The sequence below is a fragment of the Porites lutea genome, chromosome 3 (assembly GCF_958299795.1).
Source record: "Porites lutea chromosome 3, jaPorLute2.1, whole genome shotgun sequence".
Taxonomy (NCBI): Eukaryota; Metazoa; Cnidaria; class Anthozoa; order Scleractinia; family Poritidae; genus Porites; species Porites lutea.
The window spans coordinates 43,209,329-43,227,421 of NC_133203.1; the positions used below are offsets into that span (position 1 = coordinate 43,209,329).

The window sequence follows — 18,093 nt, forward strand, 5'->3', positions numbered from 1 at the left end:
TGAATACTTTATATAGAGGATATTACATGGCCGCGCGGAGATACGAAATTTCTCTTTGAGTGTTGAAAAATATTTCAGGAGTGAGCTCATAAACACCAATGAAATACCAAACCATTTCTCTTTAATAGTTTTATCGGTGTGAAAAGCGTGATTTATTATGTAGCCCTAGCAACGTTGATAGATAACATGTTATTTTCACATGTGAAGATATCAAGTTTTCGCGCGAAAGCTCACCTGGTATTTCATTGGTGTTTATATAATAAAAAGGTATATTCGACTCTGAGTTCTAGCCCATTCTCTTATTAAGACCGTTCGGTTGCAATGTGTTCAGCCGACTTTGCCAAAAATATTTCTCTAGCTCGGAGTATTTCTTTTTTCCGTTCAATTGTCATGTTACTCTGTTTGATTTGTTCAATGATCGCAATTGTGACGTCTTTGCCAAAGTCATGAGATGTGCTGTTGTGGAGAAAGTGCTCTGATAGTTCGCAAAAGTAGACTCCTCTCTTAATATGGTTCCTGTGATTATTAAGGCGCAGGTTGAAAGCTGGCTCGCTCTTCCCTACATATTGTAATCTACAAATTCGACACTCAATTATATATATCACAAAGGTTGATTGACAATTCACTATATGGAATATGTCAAACACCTTGCCATCCCGCCGCGTGCCCGTAAAAGTAGAGGTCTTGTTTATAAGCACGCACCAACTACATTTTGGTTTATTGCAAGGACCACAGCTACCCATTGTGGTGGTATGTCCTTCAGGAGTTCTGCCTGTTAATTTGGTACTGACGAGTATGTCGCGTAGACTTTTTGACCTCCTATATGCGATAATTGGTCGTTCTCTACAAATGTGAGCCAGTCTTTCCTTTGATTGGAGGAAGTGCCAGTTCCTGTTCGCCACTTCAGCAATATATGAGGTACGTGGATTGTATGTGGTTACTAAGGGTATGCGGTTGGTGGTGTGCCTCTCTCTCGCCCGCAAACTCTCGTCTTGTGTCAGTGACAGAACTTTGCGCATTTCAGATAGTGCCCTATCTCTTTTATACCCACACGCCACGAAAAAATTGGAATATTCCAATATTCTTTGCTCTAGTACGCGCGTTAATGAGCGTATCCTCCTAAGTCTTAAGGCTTGGCTGTATGGTGCACTTTACTTTAAATGCGGTGGGTGCGCCGAAGTCCAATGTAGGTATGGGTGGGTATCCGTTGGTTTCTAAAAAATGTCTGTGCTGATGTTACCTTTATTACTTTTGTATTCAAGAAATTCACGGACTTGTAAGATAACACCCTTATACTTTGTGTTGGAGGGCAATTTTCCAAGTACAAGCCCCCGGGGGGCTTATATTTGGAAGAGCGATTTAACGGAAGGTTTTTTGCGTTACCGGTTTGGGGGGCCTATATTTGGAGTGGCTTATTTTCGGAATTTTACGGTATACTTTTCCGACGTTTCAAACTCGTTGATAAATTCATCGCAAAATCCGCTGTTACTTCTGCGAGATAAATTTACCGTCTGTTGCCAGCAATAAAGCTGTGATTGTTGAGCCTTAGCTAGTGACTTTTCACTGTTTCCCATTCGACTTAGATGTCAAATTGAAAGTTATTTAGCCACGTTTAAGCAAATTCAGTCAGATATATATATTAAGATCGTATATCTGACTGCATTTGCCAAAACATGGCTATAGAAATCTCTCTCATATACCTTGTGACTGAGTCTTGTAGTGGAACATGGTTTCTTTTCTTTTTGATAGTTACTTTTTATTTATTTATTTTGTACCGAATATTTACTGAATAGGTTGCAGTAGAAAGACTTTGATGAGTTTCTCACTGACTATTAACCTACCATCCCTCCCAAAACGCTTTTTCATAACTTGGCATAATTCTCTCTGAATCAGCGCGCGTTTTAGACTGAAGTCGGCTCTCATAGTGGGTTGTCTTAGGCCCAGTTCAGACGCCAAACTTTTCATGAGCCGAACTTAATACATTGAATTAAATTCATGAAAAGTTCGGCATCTGAATCAATTAGGAACGCCTGTTTCAATTTGGAACGGCTCAGCAGTTATTTTCGGCTAGCCCGGCCAGGAATTTCCCCTTTAGAGCGACTTTCGAACGGCTTTGATTCAGACGCCGAACTTTTCATGTACTAAGTCTAATGCAATAATCATTATAACGTATTTTGTACGCAGTTTGACGGATTAATGAACATGTTTCGCCTTTTGAACTAAGTTCAACTGCAATTAAGATCGGCGTCTGAATCATTTTATAATTAGCCGGTCTAAATAATTTGGGTCGGCCTTATAATTCGAATTAGGTTCGGCTCATACAAAATTCGGCGTCTGAACTGGGCCTATAGTTTTTTTTGGCTGCCTTGAGCAAAGTTTTCTGGAAGGCATCATAAATCCTTATGAAGGAACAAACCTCACGACTGGCAACGTCTGCTTCGTCTAATATCTTCTCGTATTTCGTCTCATTTCGGGCTAAACGGGTGAAAGACTGATCCCGGGCTTGAGACGGAAAGATTGGATATTGCGAGCTTTGGTTGTTGGCAGTAACATGTCTTTGGCCTCAAAAAGTAGCTAGGTTCTAGAGGTGAAATCTATTCGGCGAGAAAGAAATTGATGCTGACTTTTGAGCAGGCCAAAGACTTAGTGAAAAATTGTTTTGAAGACGGGGGCTCCATGTGTCCTTTTCAACCGCTGGTTTACATACGGGATCTTGAATAAATCCACGGTGTGAGTCAAGAAAAGTTCCATTTGACGATTTATGTGGAGAAAGCGAGAGTTTTACGGAGTAATCTGACGATGTTTCGCCCGTGTTAATTTTATGAGTGGTTTTCGGAAATGTTGTGATTGCCGTCAAAGTCATTTATTTTGTGATTTACCGAAGGTGTTGACTGGTATGTGCTTGAGCTCGTGTTACCAGAAAACTTTGTGCCAAGCATAAAAACGCTTTGTGAGTGTTTAGTGTAGGTGATTTTGCCTCAGAAAGCCCTTCTGTACTCAAAGATTGTGGATTTTAAATTAGTGTTTTCGGTAGAGACTTAGCTTTGGGCCTCATAGTTTGACTGACTAAAAAGTTATACTTTTCCGACGTTTCAAACTCGTTGTTAATTTCATCGCAAAATCCGCTGTTACTTTTGCGAGATAAATTTACCGTCTGTTGCCAGCAATAAAGCTGTGATTGTTGAACCTTAGCTAGTGACTTTTTACTGTTTTCCGTTCGACTTAGATGTCAAATTGTTAAGATGCACTTGAAAGTTATTTAGCCACGTTTAAGCAAATTCAGTCAGATATATATATTAAGATCGTATATCTGACTGCATTTGCCAAAACATGGCTATAGAAATCTCTCTCATATACCTTGTGACTGAGTCTTGTAGTGGAACATGGTTTCTTCTTTCTTTTTGATAGTTACTTTTTATTTATTTATTTTGTACCGAATATTTACTGAATAGGTTGCAGTAGAAAGACTTTGATGAGTATCTCACTGACTATTAACCTACCACCCCCCCCAAAAAACGTTTTTTTTTATAACTTCCCATAATTCTCTCTGAATCAGCGCGCGTTTTAGACTGAAGTCGGCTGTCATAGTGCGTTGTCTTAGGCCCCGTTCAGACGCCGAACTTTTCATGAACGCCGAACTTAATACATTGAATTAAATACATGAAAAGTTCGGCGTCTGAATCAATTACGAACGCCTGTTTTAATTTGGAATGGCTCAGCCGTTATTTTCGGTTAGCCCGGCCGGAAATTTCGCCTTTGGAGCGACTTTGGAACGGCTTTGATTCAGACGCCGAACTTTTCATGTACTAAGCCTAATGCAATAATCATTATAACGTATTTTGTACGCAGTTTGTTTCGCCATTTGAACTTAGTTCAACTGCAATTAAGATCGGCGTCTGAATCAATTTATAATTAGCCGGTCTAAATAATTTGGGTCGGCCTTATAATTCGAATTAGGTTCGGCTCATAAAAAGTTCAGCGTCTGAACTGGGCCTATATTTTTTTTGGGCTGCCTTGAGCAAAGTTTTCTGGAAGGCATCATAAAGCCTTATGAAGGAACAAGTCTCACGACTGGCAACGTCTGCTTCGTCCAATATAATTCTCGTATTTCGTCTGATTTCGGGCTAAACGGGTGAAAGACTGATCCCGGGCTTGAGACGGACAGATTGGATATTGCGAGCTTTGGTTGTTGGCAGTAACAAGTCTTTGGCCTCACAAAGTAGCTCGCTTCTAGGGGTGAAATCTATTCGGCGAGATAGAAATTGATGCTGATTTTTGAGCAGGCCAAAGACTTAGTGAAAAATTGTTTTGAAGACGGGGGCTCCATGTGTCCTTTTCAACCGCTGGTTTACATACGGGATCTTGAATAAATCTACTGTGTGAGTCCACGATGTTTCACCCGTGTCAATTTTATGAGTGGTTTTCGGAAATGTTGTGATTGCCGCCAAAGTCATTTATTTTGTGATTTACCGAAGGCGTTGACTGGTATGTGCTTGTCTATGAGCTCGTGTTACCAGAAATCTTTGTGCCAAACATAAAAACTCTTTGTGAGTGTTTAGTGTAGGTGATTTTGCCTCAGAAAACACTTCTGTACTTAAAGGTTGTGGATTTTAAATTTAGTGTTTTCGTTAGAGACTTAGCTATGGGCCTCATAGTTTGACTGACTAAAAAGTTATACTTTTCCGACGTTTCAAACTCGTTGTTAATTTCATCGCAAAATCCGCTGTTACTTCTGCGAGATAAATTTACCGTCTGTTGCCAGCAATAAAGCTGTGATTGTTGAGCCTTATCTAGTGACTTTTCACTGTTTTCCATTCGACTTAGATGTCAAATTGTTAAGATGCACTTGAAAGTTATTTAGCCACGTTTAAGCAAATTCAGTCAGATATATATATTAAGATCGTATATCTGACTGCATTTGCCAAAACATGGCTATAGAAATCTCTCTCATATACCGTCTGACTGAATTTTGTAGTGGAACATGGTTTCTTTTCTTTTTGATAGTTACTTTTTATTTATTTATTTTGTACCGAATATTTACTGAATAGGTTGCAGTAGAAAGACTTTGATGAGTTTCTCACTGACTATTAACCTACCATCCCTCCCAAAACGCTTTTTCATAACTTGGCATAATTCTCTCTCAATCAGCGCGCGTTTTAGACTGAAGTCGGCTCTCATAGTGGGTGACTTTGGAACGGCTTTGATTCAGACGCCGAACTTTTCATGTACCGAGCCTAATGCATTAATCGGTTTGGGGGGCCTATATTGGGAGTGGCTTATTTTCGGAATTTTACAGTATACTTGAAAGTTATTTAGCCACGTTTAAGCAAATTCAGTCAGATATATATATTAAGATCGTATATCTGACTGCATTTGCCAAAACATGGCTATAGAAATCTCTCTCATATACCTTGTGACTGAGTCTTGTAGTGGAACATGGTTTCTTTTCTTTTTGATAGTTATTTTTTATTTATTTATTTATTTATTTATTTTGTACCGAATATTTACTAAAAAGGTTGCAGTAGAAAGACTTTGATGAGTTTCTCACTGACTATTAACCTACCATTCCCCCCAGAACGTTTTTTTCATAACTTGCCATAATTCCCTCTGAATCAGTGCGCGTTTTAGACTGAAGTCGGTTCTCATAGTGGGTTGCGTTAGGTCCAGTTCAGACGCCGAACTGTTCATGAGCCGAACCTAATACATTGAATTATAAGTACATGAACAGTTCGGCGTCTGAATCAATTAGGAACGCCTGTTTCAATTTAGAACGGCTCAGCCGTTATTTTCGCCTCCAATGGTGACAATGACACCACTCTATTCTACTCTTCCAATTCTCTACAGGACCTTAAAAAACTATAAATGAGGAATTCAACCATCTTCTTAGCTACTGCTCAGCTAATAAACTTTCTGTAAAATTTAAGAAAACCCACTATATGACAGTCTCCTCCCCCCAAAAGCAAATAAAATTAAGCTTAATTTACGCAATATTGAAGAAAATAACTACATCAAATACCTAGGTAGCTACATTGACAAAAATCTAAATTGGGCTCTCCACATTCAGCACATAAACAGCAAAATATATAAAAAAATTTGGGAATCCTTTTCCGATTATGCCATTTTTTAACTTTAAACACCCTCAAACAAATATATTACTCACCCATCTACCCCAACCTTCATTATGGAATTATGAGTTGGGGAAACACATACCCGAGTAGATTAACTAAAGTTCAAACAAAACAAAATAATTGTATACGCTGCATATTTTTTAGCCATAATAGGGCAAGTAGTGCACCCTGCCTCAAACTTCTAGATATACTTAACATAGATAACATTTTTAAACCCAAAATCTCCTTGCTAGCTCACAAAATCTCAAAAAGGGAAGCCAATATCCCTGAAGTGTATCAATACCACCTCGTAAAGGTGTCTTATATTCACTCACACAATACCAGATATGCCTCAAATCTTAACTATCATGTACCACGTGTAAGGCCAAATTACGGCAAACACACATTTAAGTTTGCCATAACCAAAACTTGGGAAGAGATTCTTACTAAGATAAAAACACTTAGCTACCATAAGTTCAAAACAGAATACGAGCGAATTCTAGTTAACTCTCACGGGTAACAGTGTAGTATGACTGTTTCACATAAAATGACTACTGACATAATCGTCCATAGTTTCCATGGCACCAAGCGCACATTTTTTATGAATTTTCACTCACAATATAGCGGTGGTTAGCTCGAAAGCTAAGCTCCTCCGACCACCGTACACTTCTATCCAATCCAATCCAGTCTATTAGTGTATTCCTAAGTTACTATATCTAATGTATTTATTTTATAAAAGTGTGAATAAAATTGACTTGAATTGATTGAATTGAATAATTGTTTTATTAAAAAGCGCCCACTAAATATCGAGAATTCTTCCCTTATAATTTATTTGTAAAAACAGCCGATTTTCAGCTTGTCTTTAATTTTGAGCGGACGCGTACAATTACCATATTTGGAGAGCATGGTATATTGGTTTATACACCATGATGTCTAAGCCAATCAGATCTCTAGAATTGCATTATCCAGTGATTCAGTTTTTGATAAATTCTGATAAATTTGTCTCTCATATTAAAATGAACACATCGTATTATTATATCATCCTGACAAAAATTCAGTTTTTCTTAGTGTTCAACAAGTCTAAGATTAAAATCATAGCTAAGGCTAGCTAACTTGTAATAAATAGCCATTTGCCTTCAAAAAGGCATCTGAAGTCTCGGAAAAATGTCATGCCGTATTCTAGACAGCAAGTCTTTTCTTACAAACGCAACTGTGTCTTCGTTTTATTTTTTTGCTTTAACGTATTTTATTGACGAAGTTTGCCCAAAGAGTTAAAAAAAAAAAAAAATCATCGAGAGGGCTCACTTAAAACTTCTATTTTCCCATGAAACAGATGTAGTGGTAGAGGGATGATTTACTCCGGATTAATGTCTTCCCCTGTCTTCCTTGTTTTCATATTAATGAGTGTCTTCCCCCATACGAATGAGTGTCTTCCTCCATACTAATAAGTCCCTTCCTCGATATCTAATGAGCGTCTGCCTTATACAATAGGAACAATAGGGTTGCCTAGACTTGCCCGCTCTATACCCACCTGATTGGCTCATGTAAAATCTATTATGTGTTCAAAATAGAGGCGCGCCCTCCGTTCGTCATTTTATTCTTGCCATTCGTGGGTTCGGCTCTTTTAGGAAAAACTTTATTCACCAACGTTGATGAGCTTCAAGTTCCTTTGGACGCCTGTTCCTCGACCCAAGAATGGGAATTATTGCTGGACTACACTCTAGTGCCTAATGAGTGGAACATCTATTAAAAAATAGGAATAAGAGGTGCGATCACCAAGCAAGACGAGAAACGGTTTATATCTTCTATTTAGCGGTATAAAAAATCGGATATATGAACAAAACACACACACACACACAGAAAGTTGAGCTGAAAAATCTCTATTTCAATATTGACTGACTATTAAAAAACCGTTTTCTCCGTCCTATCTCGAGGAAAAGACTATGTATTGAAGCCTCAGTGCTTGGTGAGTTTATTGTCTTGTTTCACGCGCCGTTAGTCAGTTAATCATGTATGGTGGCCGAGAACTACCAATCGAAAAATCTGCATTTTGAAGGAATTTTTTTTTATTTTTTATTTTTATCTGTAATTGTTTTCCACTTTCTATTCAAAAGAAAAGTGAAAGTAAAATCAAGTGAAATCAAAATAAAATGAAATGAATCCAAAGTAAAATGAAGTAAAATCAAAATTAAAATCAAATAAAATTTTCGATCCAGCCGAGGGCTGCCACTACTAGCATGCATTGCGTACATCACGTTAAATTTTGTGTTGTGTTTACGACTCTTTCACTCGAAGAAGCTCGAGGATGGCGGATAACAGGTTTTCTTCGTGTAAGGAAGATCACCTTCTTAAAGCAGCGATGCAGATGTTTGTTAAACAAGGTCTTAAACGCGAAGAAGATGTCGATTTTTTGCGTTTAAGACCTTGTTTAACGTACATCTGCATCGTTGCTTTAAGAAGGCGATCTTCCTTACACGAAGAAAACCTGTTATCCACCATCTTCGACTGCTTCTTCGAGAGAAAGAGATGTAAACAAAACACAAAATCTACGTGATGTACGCAATGCATGCTGGTAGTGGCAGCCCTCGGCTGGGTCGAAAATTTGATTTTAATTTTGATTTCATTTCATTTTACTTTGGTCTCATTTCATTTTATTTTGATTTCACTTGATTTTACTTTCACTTTTCTTTTAAATTGAAATAAAAATTAAAAAGAAAGTGGAAAATAATTACAGATAAAAATAAAAATTAAAAAAAAAATTCCTTCAAAATGCGGATTTTTCGATTGGCAGTTCTCGTCCACCACAATTATGCGAGTTAACAAACCGACATTTGCGTCAGTACAAATTGACTCTACAGTAAAAACCCTAAGGGAGAACCTTGACTTATTATTATAAAAACAAAAAAGAAAACAACTATAGCTTAACAAGGATTAATTGAAACACGCGACTAATAAATGCTCCCAATAAAACCACAGATATCCTTGTAAAAAACTCGAGATATCCTTGTAAAAACTTTCTTGAAAGCCAATGACAAAAAGAGTAAAATACACAGCGATTTGAAAGGGATAAAAATCAGTCACCTCTTTCGTTCTTCTCTTCCAAGATCAGCCGACTTACTATAAATTTTGATAAGCTCTTTGTTATCACAGTAGAACCTGGATAACTCGAACTCGGATAACCGTCGAATTCCCCGCTAACTTGAACTAACTTTCCTTTCCCTTGATCAAAATTTACCCCGTTAACTGGAATTCCCCGCTAACTCGAACTGTTGTTCGTGTCCATTTTGACTTCGAGTAACCGGGGTTCCACTGTATTCTGCTTGAAAAAAATGTTCAGTTCAGTTGATCTGGGAGGCGGCATGTTTAGTTTTTAGAATAGACCACAAGGCTGAAAAATGGAAAATTAAGTATACAGGAACAACCTTTAAAGTATACTTTCGATTAATCTCACGACAGTATCTTTCTCATAGTTTCCGAGCCAGTTGTGCACGCACAGCAAAGCACAGGGAGTGCATGTTGCATGTAAGTGCATCTGCCGGTTTCATTGTATAGTCAGAGTTAAAAATTTACTAGTGTTTAAATTATCATCAATAGAAAAATTTTGAAATAATTTTTCGCGCAAACAATCCAAAAGGAAAAAAAGGAAAGGAAAGAGAAGACCTTAAAAAATATTTGTGTCTTTGGTAATTGTTTTATACTACACGACACGAAAGATGCAAATTGTGGCTCAATAGCTAGAGGTCCTGATATCAATCATTATTTTTGTATAAAGTTGCATGGGACTAACAGTATATAAATATTCTATAAATAGATAAATTGTCTCTTAAGACCTCCGCTGGATTAGCTTAATTAGATAAGCGCCGATCTGCAGAGTAAGAGGCCGCTGCCTGGGTTCTAACCCCGTCCGGACACAATCAGGGTCTTTAAATAACTGCAGAGAAAGTTCTGCCTCTAAGACATCCATAAACGGTTATACTTTCTAGTCTTCTCAGAAAGGGCCAATAAACTGTTAGCCCCGTCTCACAACCTTTGCGATATAAATTCTGTGGGACGTTAAAGAACACTGTTAAAGGCACTGTTTGTAAAGAGTACGGAAAGTTGTCCCCAGAGTTTGGTCTACGAGGATCTTACGAGACTAGGGAACTTAAGATAGAGACGTTTTCGGGGCGACGGCAACTTCAACCGGACGTGACATCATCATTTGTTGGATATTGCGCATGCTCGTGCTCACCACCTTGCCGTCGTGGTCCCGTCGGCGACGTGAAACTGGTCTGTTTGGCGTTGTGGCGAAAACGTGAGTATCTAACTTTCATTTCAATCAGGTTTGTTGCGTTTAGCAACCAACATTTTGCAGATTCTCGTTCTTAAATTGTCCTTGTTTTCTTTGAGGCACATTTCAAGTTTGATTTCCAAGCTCTGTTATCTAAACTTACATCTTTGAATGTTTCTATGTTTTCATGTCACAGGGTCAATATTTAACTTGGCAAACAGCCAACCGTAAGTGAACTTGACATGGACAAAATTTTCCTACGAGCCAAATAAAAGTATCCAGACAAAAAATATGAACTCCGATATTTCAATTGTGTGTTTTTTAGCTCGCTCTTTTCGTTAGAATATCGTATAAATGCAACGTATTGAAAATTATATAGAATAGTAGGTAATACCATGTACTAACTCGGCGTGGGAATACTGAAATAAAGTTGTTGCCGTTGTTGTTGTTGTTGCATGCAAGTATTTCCCGGGATTTTTTTCAATACCAAACTAAGAATACGGTTCCTTGGTAGCATTTTAATGTTCCTGTAATTTGCAAGGCTTCGGCAAGCCTGTGGAGATCTTTTTTTTTTCAACACGAAATTCTGCCTTGAACTCAGCTGCATCCCGCGTGTTTTTTAGCGTGAACGGTCGTAACTGTCCCGAGGAAAATCGGGATTTTTGGACTCATAATTTTCCCACAAAACGAGAAACTCTTCATCCGATACATGTTGTCTGCGTAGCAAATATTTATTCTCTTAATTCTTTATGTGAAGCCATATTTTCCTCTTCGGTATTCTTCTAATTAAAGGCGCCGTCCTTCTGAGTTCACTGCGATCTTAGTTCCAGGCTTTCTCTGCCAGTCCGGTCGCCGTCGCCCCGAAAACGTCTCCATCTTAAGTTCTCTACTACGACGAAGACGGCAACGGGAACGTTTAATACACATCAGGTTTATGAGCAAAACAACAACTCTGCAGGTACATTACGCTTTTTTCAATTGTATATTTCTTTGCCTCCCCTGCACAACTACGACGTGAAATGACCAAATTTTGAGTTAACCTGAGAACGGGAACGGCAAGGCGATAAATTTTACTATCTCACTCTGAACCCTGACACGGCCCCCTCTATTTAGTTCCAACTCAGCTACCCTTCTTTCAAGTAACTGGGTGAGTTGGTATATAGGACGTAAAGTGTATTTTTCAGCGATGCTTTCATTCGCTTCGCTGTTGTCTCTATTGACTGTTATGGTGCCACGTGGACTTTATGACCAGTCCCTTAATTCCGGTTAACTTGGAGACTGAGTGCCAACTAATACAACTGTACAGCAAGAGTTGATTTTCATTTATTTGAAATTACACGTTTTTCATTTCGAAAAATTATCTTGTCTCTGTAAGTCTTCTTGATTCATATAACAAATACGTGTTTTTACTAACTGTAAAGGAATGATTAGCAAACTTCAAATACAAAACAATTTGCGTCAACATTGCTCAAAACAAGTACAAAAGCTCTTGATATATATATATATATATTCACCAATATACCGAGGCAATGGGTACAGGCCTCAAGTGAAGACTTAAAAAGAGAAAAAGGTTCATGGTGAAACTCGGGTTATAAAATCACCTCTTTTAAATAACAAATTAAAAGTAGACACTCTTCAAAAATCACTATGTAAGGTTTCTGTAAGCGAATCCCTGCTGACGTCATTGTTTACATTTTTGCTCATTAGCATACTAGTTAACCCATAGAAACAGTCGCTGTATTTACAAATTAGGTTCAAATATTTAAAGAGCTGGTTAATTTGGGAAATTCCTTGTGAAATTTTCGGCGTTTAACAATTAATGAAAAAGGAAGAAACAGCTATCAAACACTGCGAAATTGCTAGGTGGAAAAAACGTTAAACATGGAGCTCATACATTCTTTGTAAACTTTCAAGTTTTTCGAAGATAATATCTCCGAAGCTCTGATTGGGTATATCGGGCTCAAATTATCGGAGAAAATTGAAATTGTTAAGCTCTTCCAATATTAAAGGTTTTATTTGAATAGCTTCAGCAGAGAATGATAAGCATATGTTAATGAGGCAAAAAATTTAAACAAGAATTCGCCTATAGCCTAAAATTTTCCACTTCGTTAAAGATACATCATTATTCATGAGAAGATTTACTGAATGCTTTAACATAATTAATTACCTAATGAAATATTCAAGAAAAGGCTCATTTTGTACACCTAATCTAATAATCCGTTTCTCGTTTATACAGTTCATATTTATTAACATATTACGTTGATTTTGTTCAACATTCTATGCTGTGTACGAAAGCGTACGCTATGGCTCACTAAAACAAGTGATTAAAAATAACTTAAAATTAACTCTCTCACCCCAGAAATAGCCAATGTCAAATTTCTACAAAAACTTAAAAAATGTCAATCTGTAAAATGCTGCAAGGCAAATAGTACAATATGTAAAAGTACTGATTTGAATGGCCATGTGAAATAATTTCATCCACAGCCTCAAAAGTCAGAATCTTCGTACAAAACTCTATCATTAAACATGGGAGCGCATGAAAGAGTTAACTGACACCTCTGTATATTCGACCTATTAGACGGACACCTGGTGTTGGTTCCATCCCTGCTGCTTTTGAATAATTTTACTGAAACTTGACTCTCTATAAGGCAGACACCTCTCTGAGACGGACAGCCAAGGACATCAGTCTTAGTCTTAGAGAGCGTTCAGACTACCTCATCACTTTTCCATCTTATCCAGATTAGATTTTACACTTATTCGGTTGCCAGTACATCGATGACATCAGCATCTTTTCTTGGACTTTACAGATACAGTTCGGCCGTCAGTGTGTGTGTTGGGGCTGGGACTTGAATTACCTCGCCTTTCCTTTTTACCACAAGATTGGTAACCTCTGTCAAAATGTCGACAAGGTGCACGCGATTGTGCAGTTTTCTGATTGTCTTTACTAGGACCTATGGATGAAAAATAGATAATGGACAAGACTTGGAAAAACAGTGCTCTAACTTTCTGTTTATGTTAAGTCACGTCTTCTGACATAATAAGCTTTAGCATTTAACCTTTATGAAATAATTTTAAAAAAGACGTAAGATGAGCTACTAGTCCTAAAAACATGGCCAAGTAGCAGTAGAATATTGTTATCCAGTGCGAGATAAAGTACTTATTACGTCACCGTTTTCCAAAATTTCCGTTTTTAACTCTTCCACGCTAGGACGGTATAAACAGTAGTAATTAATTTGCGCTTTGGAGAGCGTTTATGAAAAGTTGTGCTTTCGGTGTTTATTTCCATCGGATACGTGTGGGCGAAAGGCAGATTTTGAGAAAAAAATGTCCTTTTTCAAACAAATGCAGAAACGCCGAATACGTACGGACTGGGCCTCAGTTTGTAGAGCACTATTCTGTAGAACAGGAGCCGCGAGTTAGATCCCAGGCCAGATAAAAAGACTATCATGATAATCATAAATTGCGGGTTCAGCCTCACCAGGGGATGTTACTAAAATGAGGACCTGGAAACGGAAAACGGGGAGCGGGGAACAAGCACCGTGAACAGGAAAATGAAAAATGGGAACAAACCCTAACTTGAACCCAAGCCCTATTAGTAACTTCATTTCTGCTTTGTTCCCATTTTTGAAATTTCCCGTTTCCTGTGCTTGTTCTCTGTTCCCCGTTTTAGTAACATCCTTAGCAAGAGCTTAATTACTGAATCTTCTTTTCTTAGAATGACAAAAATTCTGAGAACGTGCAGGGCCCTTTTTTTGCTGTAAAGGAATCCTTAAAATGGGCTTTCGAACTAAACCATCATAGGAACTAAACTTAGATAAGGTTAGCACTACTGCGTTGGTCTGCAATATACCGAGTATGCTGATGCATGGTACAGTCCGTGTGGGCAAAAAGGAAAAAGACATTGCAACAGACCGGCTTAAATGATGCACTGGCCAACTGAAAATGACCCAAAGAGCCTCGGGAACCAAGGAAGAAGGTTCTGTCTTTGCCTTGCAAATGGCTAGTCATTCGCATAATTCCAGTAATTCGGATGACCTGGCGCCGAAGTATGATATGATGGTGGTTTGTAATCGCGCTAGCTAAGATAAGAACCAGACGGATTCAAAGAAAAGACGGACTGCAAGCCGTCTAGAACTTAATTGATGCGAAGACCATATTAGCTTTTTGAAAAGATATAGCAAATAGCTTGGCGTAGCCCCTTTAACTCTTTTTTGACGGCCAATTTTAGTAGCAAAAAAACCCTGCGTTTTTGACCAAATCCACCCTTTTAGAGCGGTTTTCAACCAGTCAGTAGCCTGCGTAACTGCCCCGTCGGGGCAGGGTACTGCCGCATATGGGAGAATTGTTGGAGAATGCATTCTCCAACAATTTCTGAACAACTTTAAATTTAAAATGTACAACTAGGAGTAATCGGAACTAGGAGAGTGCGTTCGATATGTTTGCTAGGCGTACAGGTAGCAGTTGAGGGGAAAGGATGGATGGTTTTTGCGATGAATAACTATGATTATGGCATATTTTGAACGTAAGGGCTGCGTACAGTGAAACGTCGATTTAATATGTGTATCAAAATGAAAAGGTTTTGAAGGCTAGTGATCAGCGTGATATCGTATGGTTCGTCTCAAGTGCGTGTTATTTGAGGAAGACACTGGCCAGAATGCTTCGGGCGTGTAAAAAGAACTTGTTGTTTTACTGGCGCAATAGATGTTCTACTGGGCGCAGTTGTTCGAGGGCCGATCAGCGCTTAACCCGGGTTTCTTTTTCTTTTGTTAAAATAAACATTCCTTTGGATAATTTTCTCACTTATTTTTAAGAGCGTCCAATCATCAACTTGTTGGCAAAACAAAGCCGGGTCGCTAGTTCGATTCTTGCCCGAGGCATGAAAATTTCCTTTGTTCCGGGCGAGCATGGCGTCTCCTCCTTCCAAGTTGAAAATGTTCACTGGAAGTGTACTTGTGTTGCTCACTAGTGTATCATTAAAATTAATAAAAATAGAAATCAAATTAATTTACGTAACCACGAGTTCGTGAGAAAAAAACAAAATGGCGGGTGAAAGGTAAGTGACGCCGACTGATTTTATTTTTCTTTTTATGATCTGAGTTGATTTTTTTTTTATCCGAGTCCAATTTTATTTTATTTTTATTTTTTTATTCGATCCGAGTCGATCCGAGTTGATCCGACCCGGACTGGCGGATCCGAGTTGATCCGGTCCGACTTCTGTACCTGCCTAGTTAAAATGTTCGTTTGTCCCGTGCCAAAATATCACACGTCATGATGAAATGTTGCCGCCGAATCGGTAGATTTACTTTTTGGAATAACGGCCACCGCCGAGCTTCACATCTCGGTAGATTTGCTTTGTGGAATAACGGCCGCCGAGCTACACAACTCGCTGGGTTTACTCTGTGGCACAGATTTACTTTGTGGCACAACAGACGCTGACCTTCACAACTCGCCGGTAAATTTACTTTGTGGCACAACAGACGCCGAGCTAAACAACCCGGTTTGATGCATGCACCAGGACTAGCACGAATTTTCCAAAGAAAAATATGAAGGCTTAATCCAAAGTAAAATTTTACTCAGGGTGTAAACTTTCAGCACACTTTTGAAAGGTGAACGCTTTGGAAGATTCATTAAACCGCAGATCGATAGTAGACCTTCAGCAAACTTTAAATATGTACGCTTTACGAAAATTCAGCATACTTTTAAAAGATAAAAGATTTACGAAGACAGAATAGCACACCTCAGCAAACGTTTGAAGTATGAACGCCGAGGACACACAAATCACCAAGTGAGTTAGCACGTGAAAGTGAGGCAAAACGTAAGCAAGCGCCTCAAAGCCCCGATTGCCCCGCAATCTCAAAACACCTCCCTTATTGATTGCACATGACACCCAATAATGCACAGAACACCCAATACAAATTAGGGTTGCGTTCTCGTACTTCAAACGCAATTATTGGCCTGAAAAATAACATACAACAAAACATTAAATATTAGCCGTTCTCTTGGTTATGCTATTTTCAAGCCTCAAATATTGCGTGATGCTGACACTATTAAAACCCCGTCCTTATGTAGGATAGGAATATGCATATGCAAATGTGCCACATTGTGGCACCAACCTTCACAGCTATTTGTAATCAGGGATATACATTTTTCAGATCCTTTACTTAATTTTAGCTTTATTAAAAGGCGCTTTCATCCTTCTCCTATGTTTCGAATACACCACGTACCGAAACTACAAAGAGAAGTCAGGTGACAACATTTCTCTGTGAGCTGCTCGAGACGTTGCGTGACCTTGTTACTGTTAGTAGTTTATGACTTCTTCTCACGAAGTGCAGCTGAAAGTGTATCCCTTTTGCAAAAACCTCCTTCATAATAAAATTTCAAGGAAATGCCTTTACCTATTCTGGATATACCAGAGGCGAATTCACAATGATACGGATGGATGCAAATACAAGGAGGAAGTTAGAAAAAGAAACGAGACTTTGGGGATAGTTTACATGTTGATTCGGCGCTTTTATATGTCGTTTCCTCTAGGTCGCTTTCTTAAATTTCTCTTGTTTTGTGAACGGTTAATTGCTCTGACCTTTTAACATAAACTTAATCATAAAACGTTTTTCTTGCTTCGTGATGTTTCCGAACCCTGTTCCGAACTTTAGATTCTGACTGACCCTAAATTTAAAAAACCGACTGGTCAGAAATCAGTTGAACTTACCCAGAGAAACTGGAACGATATTGTTCGATTGAAATAAAGTTTCCAACCAGACTGAAGCGTTCCATTTACGTTTCGACCGAAAATGTAACAGTAAGTTTCGGTCGGACCGGCTGGAGTCCGGATTGCGTAGTAACTGCGCGGTAAAAATTAGACTCCATTAAGACCCAAATTACACGGCTGCATTCGATTTTTCTAAAACCGGTTAATAATAATTGGTTAACTGGAAACATCTCGGTTAAGTCCCCTAGTGCGACGGAAGCCATTTGTGTGGAAAAATTAACGGATAAGATTTTAGGCAGTCTGAAATTGATGTCATACTAACCTGAATGAACCAGGAACCAGAACTTGGATCTCGCGACGCAACGTAGCCAGGCGTGGTGGCAAAGGCCAACAGCCAGTGGAACTCTTTTGGAAACACACCTCTCGAAAGGGTGGAGTCCAATGCTGAAAACGAATCAGCACTGTCAGCACTAGCACTGTTGGGCGAAATTCTTTCTCTTAAAGAACCTCTACAGGTCTGAATGAAAACCATCTTTGGTTTGTCACGAAGATCTGGGCAGTTGCTCTGTGTGAGCTCCGAGATTAAATCTTCGACCCTTACGGCCCTGTTGTCCACGCCATAGATAACATCATTGTCTCCACCATGAGACATGACGATCAACACAAACGCGTCGTGGTTCTTGTGATTTCTCTTTGCGACCTGAGCTGTTAAGTTTCTCATCTGATCATAACGGAGATCTCTTGCAACTTCTACGTCGAAAGAAAGCTCAGTGAACAGTGTCCTCAGCTCTTCTTCGTCGAATTCGGCACCCCAGCGTTTCCCTTCGCCAAGGAATTCGATGTTGTTTAGTATGAGGCAGATTCCACGCGGACTCCTGGACATTTTATACTTGCTTTGTTCAACTGCATTTTAAGAAAAAAAATGAGAGATTTTAGCCATTAATTTTACGTTCGACTTCCACAAAAGTAAAGACATCTAGCACGAACTTTATTGCACAGATTTTCTT

At 38.7% G+C, this 18,093-nt stretch overlaps 2 protein-coding genes across 2 annotated transcripts; both read right to left on the reverse strand.

Moving 5' to 3' along the window:
• Positions 1-302: 302 nt before the first annotated feature.
• LOC140929784 (uncharacterized) lies at positions 303-1,096 on the reverse strand. Its single transcript, XM_073379491.1, has one exon. It carries the CDS (start codon positions 1,017-1,019, stop codon positions 303-305), a length of 717 nt encoding a protein of 238 aa, XP_073235592.1. The 5' UTR covers positions 1,020-1,096.
• Positions 1,097-11,684: 10,588 nt separating this feature from the next.
• LOC140929786 (caspase-8-like) lies at positions 11,685-18,093 on the reverse strand. Its single transcript, XM_073379492.1, has 2 exons — positions 17,409-18,093; positions 11,685-13,328 (listed from the first exon to the last, which is right to left on the reverse strand). Exons 1-2 carry the CDS (start codon positions 17,967-17,969, stop codon positions 13,179-13,181), a joined length of 711 nt encoding a protein of 236 aa, XP_073235593.1. The 5' UTR covers positions 17,970-18,093; the 3' UTR covers positions 11,685-13,178.

Coding starts and splice junctions, on each gene's coding strand:
- LOC140929784 (XM_073379491.1), bottom strand. CDS start 1,019: ATGCGCAAAGTTCTGTCACTGACACAAGACGAGAGTTTGCGGGCGAGA.
- LOC140929786 (XM_073379492.1), bottom strand. CDS start 17,969: ATGTCCAGGAGTCCGCGTGGAATCTGCCTCATACTAAACAACATCGAA. Junction 13,329..17,408: donor CTGGTTCCTGGTTCATTCAG/GTTAGTATGACA, acceptor TTTCATCCATAG/GTCCTAGTAAAGACAATCAG.